This window comes from Musca autumnalis, unplaced genomic scaffold, assembly GCF_047663935.1.
Source record: "Musca autumnalis isolate F117 unplaced genomic scaffold, ASM4766393v1 scaffold_3, whole genome shotgun sequence".
NCBI lineage: Eukaryota > Metazoa > Arthropoda > Insecta > Diptera > Muscidae > Musca > Musca autumnalis.
The window spans coordinates 96,641,799-96,648,583 of record NW_027411866.1 but is presented as its reverse complement, the minus strand read 5'-3'; the positions used below and the strand labels follow the sequence as shown (position 1 = coordinate 96,648,583).

At 34.3% G+C, this 6,785-nt stretch overlaps 1 protein-coding gene across 1 annotated transcript; it reads right to left on the bottom strand.

Moving 5' to 3' along the window:
- Positions 1–1,490: 1,490 nt before the first annotated feature.
- SdhBL (Succinate dehydrogenase, subunit B (iron-sulfur)-like) lies at positions 1,491–2,591 on the bottom strand. Its single transcript, XM_073978988.1, has one exon. The coding sequence runs from the start codon at positions 2,528–2,530 to the stop codon at positions 1,562–1,564; it is 969 nt and encodes a 322-aa protein (XP_073835089.1). The 5' UTR covers positions 2,531–2,591; the 3' UTR covers positions 1,491–1,561.
- Between the last annotated feature and the right edge of the window lie 4,194 nt (positions 2,592–6,785).

Below are 6,785 nucleotides of genomic sequence, written 5' to 3'. Positions count from 1 at the left end.
GAAAATGTTCGGAAAATTTGTGCGCACGATAACTTTGAAGAAGTAACCGATTTGGTTCATACTTTGCACATCGTGAAATTTTTAACAGACTTAGATAAGGTGTCAGTATGGACTCAATCGGTCCACTCCTTCGGGTACCTCCCACACAAAATTTCGGAAAAGTTCAGTTTAGGACCGGTTCTCGAATCGCTTTGATTTTTATTGTAGCAACTTGTAGTTGCTTCCCCCATTACGACGGTACAGGGGCATGTCCACACTTCCTGAGAAAATAGTCCAAAAGGTTTAAAAAAACTCCTATGGCACCTTGTGTATTGGTTGGAGCGCACGATAACTCTCGAACGGATCAGCCGATTCGGTCGGCTCTCAGTCTTAGTTCGAAGATTGACCATATCGGCCCACTTCTTCAGGTACCTCCCCCTCAAAAGTTTAAAAATATTCGGAAAAATTATGCACACAATAATTCTTGAAGAGAATAACCGATTTGGTCCATACTTTTCGATATGTATTCCCTCGACGGGCCATATATTAGGTTCGAATTTGGACTATATAGGTTGACTTCTTCGAGAACTTCCCACACAAAATTTTGTGAAGAGTGCAGTTTAAGACCAGCTCTCATATCGTTTTGCTTCTTTTTGTAACAACTTGTATTCGCTGCCTCCACTACGACAGTACACGTTTTTCAGGGGAAAGTCCATACATACTTAGAAAATAGTCCAAAAGGTTTAAAATACCCCTATGGCACCATGTGTAGTGGCCGGAGCGCACGATAACTCTCGAACGGATCAGCCGAATCGGTCCAAAATTTGGATTCGAATCCCTTTAGTTTTTCTTGTAACAACTTTCGTTTTCCCTATTACGACGGTACATGCTTTTTGCAGGGGCAGGTCCTTACTTCTTGAGATAATGGCCCAAAAACTCAAAAAAGCCTGCCGGCACCAACTAAACTGCGTGGTACGTAAGAAAACCGTCGAAGTTAGAAACCCGTTTGGTCCAAACGTTAACTTCGTATTATATAGACGTCAGAAGTATTTTGTGTTACTTCTTTTCTTTAGGTCCGAGACTGAGGGTATATCTCTGTCGACCAAGTTGACTGATACTTTTTTACTTATTTTCATAGGATGTTGCTTTTTGGAGGGATGAGTTACTAGCCCAACACCCAACCCAAGTTTTAAACGTTCTTATAGGTGAACACGCGGCACATGTTAGCTCGCAACTTTTAACGGTTGTTAAAGGCAGCTCCCCATGCGCAACCAAGTAGAGATCAGAGTCCACTTGCCATGTTTATGACGGTTAGTGCCGCTTGGTAAGAATAAGTTAGTATTAAGGTTGAGCCCTTCAGGTATTTCCCTTGGAATACATCCGACAGAAGCTGTGGAAAAACCACTTCTGGAAACGCAATTGGTACAAATATAAAGCCCCAAGGGTCATCTTTAATTCTGACAATCTTATTTTTGTATCTACATTTAAAAAAATAAACTGACTTTCCCGAGTTTTGATGCCAATCTTTTATTATGATGACGCAGAAATTTGGAAAATAATTGAAAAAAATTAAGAAATTATTTCAAGTTTTGAAAATTTTTGCAGTATCCAATTTCGGTGCTGACTTCTTACTGTAACCCGCCAATAACTGCTTCAATTTCGCAATAGCTTTCGCTGGATTAAGACCCTTTGGACAAGTGTTTGTACAATTCATGATGGTATGACAACGATAAATTTTATATGGATCCCGTAAATTATTCAGACGCTCCTCGGTAGCTTCATCACGTGAATCGATAATCCAACGATAGGCTTGCATTAGAACAGCTGGGCCCAAATAACGATCGCTGTTCCACCAATACGATGGGCAAGAAGCTTGACAGCAACAACATAATATACATTCATACAAACCATCCAGTACATCACGATCTCTTGGATGCTGTAAATACTGGGCCGATCCAATTTCCTCTTTTTCCCTGCAACAGCGTTGCAGCCATGGTTGTATAGAACGATATTGTTCATAGAATTGTGATAGATCTGGCACCAAATCACGTACAACATACATATGCGGTAGGGGATAAATTCGCAAGGGTTTTGAGAGATTTTTATCAATTTTGCAGGTGCACGCTAGCGTATTGGTACCACCAATGTTCATGGCACACGAACCACAAATACCCTCACGACAAGAACGACGAAATGTCAATGTTTGATCAATTTCATTTTTAATTTTGATTAGAATATCTAAAACCATTGGACCACATTTGGTCAAATCTATTTTATAGGTTTGCAGCGTAGCTTTTTCACCCGGTTTCCAGCGATATATTTGTACGGTTTTTATTTGTGGACTTTTTGGTTGAACTGCCAATGGCATCGTTAAGGATTTTGATTCTTCTTTTGATTTTGAATCTTCTTTTAGATTTATTGTCTCTTTTGAGGTCGGAGGTTTTGAAACATGTTTCTCCAAACATTTGCCCTTCCCCGCTTTGCTCAGGCATCTCATTTGCCATGGCTTTGCGATTGAATCGAACCTCTTGGTTATTTTAAAAGCGAACATAATTATAAGAATAAAAATATTTCGAATATTTGTTTGTGTAAAAATTCTGTCAGTTCTTTCAAATTAGTACATAAATAGTAAATACAAGGCAAATTTATAGAAGGTATGTGCATGAATTACAACAACTAAAAAATTTACAAAAACAACATTGTTGTTATTGAAAATTAATTGTCAAAGAAAATATTGAATATTAGGGTCATTCCAAAATTTCTTTTCAGGAAACACATAAATACATTTTGAAAATCCTCTAAAATATAACAAATTTGAATCAAAATGTAAATATAACGCATTCAGAACTCTCGTAGGTAATTTTTATTACACGTTTACGATGAAAATAAGTATTTTATATTAGCAAATTTCGAAGTTTCAAATTTCATGAGTAGACCCTATTACATTTTGAAAACTAAATTTACAAAAAAAGTAAGAATACAGCTGGTTGTCACTTCTACCTTTAATAAATATGCCTTGAGTAAATACATGTATGTACTGTACATTAGGGTAATGGCTTTTTTACAATCTCATATCACTATATCATATTTTGAGGAGTTTTTATTTAAGGCCATGTTTATATTATAGCCTTTTGCCGGGTTAACCTTCTTTATGAGGATTTGTTTGACGTATATGTAATGGAATTGACATTTAAAACCCAGTGGGTTTGTTAAATCCGATTATATATAAACGTACTATAAGATTAAATTCCAAGTAGTTCCATGGTAGAACAAACCAGGGGCTGGATTCTTGTTCTATAAAAATTTGAAATGAAAAATATTTCCTTTATAATTTTTTTCATTTGACATATTTTTCCTTTATAAAAGTTTTCATTTCACATTTTCATACAAACAGAATTGAGCCCCAGGTAAAGTAAATACTACAACAAATCCCAATAGAAAGTGTCTTCAAGACAACATTGATGACTCGTGTACGACATTTCCATTTCGTTCACGACTCTTTGCAGACAGCCCTTTGGAATCGTTGACGACTTTTTCACACAAGTGTCCCAGTATTCATGCACGACAACATGGGCGACATGGTAAGCGAAGCTGTCGTCGATGACGACTTGGATGACATAAAACCCATTATTTCGTTGACGACTGCTTTAAAGACTTTAATACACGTATTTATAGAATAACTACAATTATTTTTAATGTAATTACTTATTCTTACTTGTCGTTTTTATTTAATGCACTTTCTATGAAAAATAATTGTTTACATCATGACGCGGTTTCCAAATTTTATGATTTTAGAATATTAAATTTCTATTACAAATAGAAAATTGAATATTTTCATAAATATATGTACAATTATTTCAAAGCTCGCTTTCTTGAGCATTTTTGGGGTTATTGCCAAGACACAATGCAAGACATGGTCATGCAAGTTGTCGTACATGACAATTTCGTAGACTTCCTCAACGAATCATCGACGAAAATGTCATCAACGAATTGATTTTCTATTGGGATACAACTCAACAACAACCACATAGAAATTTGTTTTTGTTTGTAATGTTACTGTCATCGGTAAATGTAAATGTAGGCGTCCAGACAACTGCAAAAACAGTTGTAAAATTATGAATGAAAATCACCGATTTCATTTTGTTTTCCGTTCACATATTTTGTTTTTGTTCATGTTCTTTTGTTTTCAACACATTTCAATTATTATCTCACACATTTTTACAAAAAATGTCAAAAATTTGTTAACAAGGCTGTCTTTGAAAAAATGATGGACAGCTGGAGGACAGCCTACAAATGTATGTATGTGTTAGTAAATCAGAGTTGTATTTGAAGACAAACTGTCTGGTGTAAACGCCTAGTAAACAAAACAAGGAAATGTCTATAAATTATTGGAATTTATAAAATTAATATTTTTCACATTTGATTCATAGTAGAACAAAGAAGGTAATGTAAGTACTACAACAAATACAACTCAACAACCACATAGGAATTTGTTTTTGTTTGTAATGTTAGTGTCAACGATAAATGTAAACAAAATAAGGAAATGTCTATAAATTATTGGAATTTAAAAAACTAATATTTTTTCACATTTGATTGAATATTTTGGAAAACATGAATGAAAACTCGTTACATTTTTAATTTGAATGTTTCCATATCATTTCACTAAATGCATTTTTCTCACAGAAAGTATAATTCTTGCAAATATGTTTGAGGTCGCTGGAAATTCATTGGAAAAGGAGAAGCTGTTTCAATCTATTGTTTTTGAAATCAAAAAACACATGTTTATTAGGGCTTTATTTTTTCAAACTTATCAAAATACCACACCATATTAACAAATGTTGTACCGCCTCTATAAGTGGCGTTTTAGTGTGCGGCACGTCGTTCGGACTTGGAGGAGGTTACATGTCATTTATATGAAGAAGTTTTTATGGGAAATATATTTTTTCTACAAAAAATATATATCCCTAATATACATCGAACATAGAAATAAATATAAAAAATGTCGTATGGAATTTGACAATAGTTCAGTCAGCTGGGTATTGCTGTTACATTTTCTTGTTCTACCATGCATTTGATTGAATATTTTGGAAAACATGAATAAAAATTCGTTACATTTTCAATTTGAATGTTTCCACATCATTCCACTAAATGCATAATTTCTCGCAGAAAGTGGAATTCTTGCAAAAATGTTTGTGGTCGCTCGAAATTCATTGAAAAATGAGGAGCTGGTTCAATCTTTTGTTTTTGAAATCAAAGAAGCACATGTTTATTAGGGCTTTATTTTTTTCAAATTTAACAAAATACGCCACATATTAACAAACGTTGTACCGCCTCTATAAGCGGTGTTTTATTGTGCGGCTCGTCGTTCGGACTTGGAGGAGGTTACATATCATTGATATGAAGAAGTCTTTCTGGGGAATAGTTTTTTTTTTCGGAATGATATATTTTTTCCTCAAAAAATATATATCCCTAATGTACATCGAAATAGAAATAAACAAGGCAAATTTATATATGGTAAATGCATGAATTACAACAACTAACAAATTTACAAAAACAACATTTTGTCTGTTCCTTTACTTTTGAAAATGGTAAAACCGGCAAAAGTAGTAAACTACTCCCATATGAATTGTATGATGTCTGAAGTAAAGGAACGCTTTTTGAGTACAAAGTGGTAAAACTTGAAGATTCTTGCACGTAAAGGAACAGAGCTATTGTTGTTATTGAAAATTAATTGTCAAAGAAAATATTGAACAATAGGGTCGTTCCAAAAATTGTTTTAGGAAAAACATAAATACATTTTGAAAATCCTTTAAAATAGAATAAATTTGAATCAAAATGTAAATGTAAAGCATTCAGAACTATCATATGTAATTTTTATTACACGTGTAGGATGAAAAGCAGTATTTTATGGAAGCAAATTTCGAAGTTTCAAATTTCATGAGTAGAACTTGAAAACTAAATTTACAAAAAAAGTAAGAATACAGCTGATTGTCACTTCTACCTTGTATAAATATGCCTTGGAAATAAATATATAAAATGTCGTATGGAATTTGACACTAACGTTACAACCCAGTTCAGCCAGCTGTGTATTGCTGTTACTTTTATTGTTCTACCATGATAGACAGATCTAGTTCATACGCTCTTTTCAATGAATTGTTCAATTAAACTAGTTCGTTCATGAACTATACAACTCTAATGCTTTGACGGCGAATTATGACGTCGTATGGACCATGAGCTGTATCGGCTATATGAGAGCAGCACGATAACTATGAAAACGCGAATATTTGCCATCAAAAACAGTTTTAATGTGCGCGTGCGGGTGTTAACTTCAAAATGATTTATACAGCATGATTTATACACTTTTTCCACTCCGATTGGGACACCTCCAAAACACGGTTCTTGAACGCATTTACAGCATCTTCTGGCGACGAAAATCGTTGAACACGCCTATTTATACCCTCCACCATAATATGAAGGGTATAATTGAATTTGTCATTCCGTTTGTAACACATCGATATATTCAACGGAGACCCTATAAAAAATATACATATTGTTGATCAGGGTAAAATTTTAAGTCGTCTGTTGAAATCAAGATACAGCTCGCAATTTTTAAGATAGAGCTTTGAAATTTGGTATAGAAGTTTCTTTTACTCCTAGGATGTTTGGTCTTGCAAATGGGCTATATCGGACCACGTATTGATATAGCCCCTATAGAATGCAACCACCCGATTTTCGGTATTTTGAAGGTTTTAGCTTCATTATCACACCCAGAATTTTCTAGGTATAGGTCTAGGTATAGCCTTCGA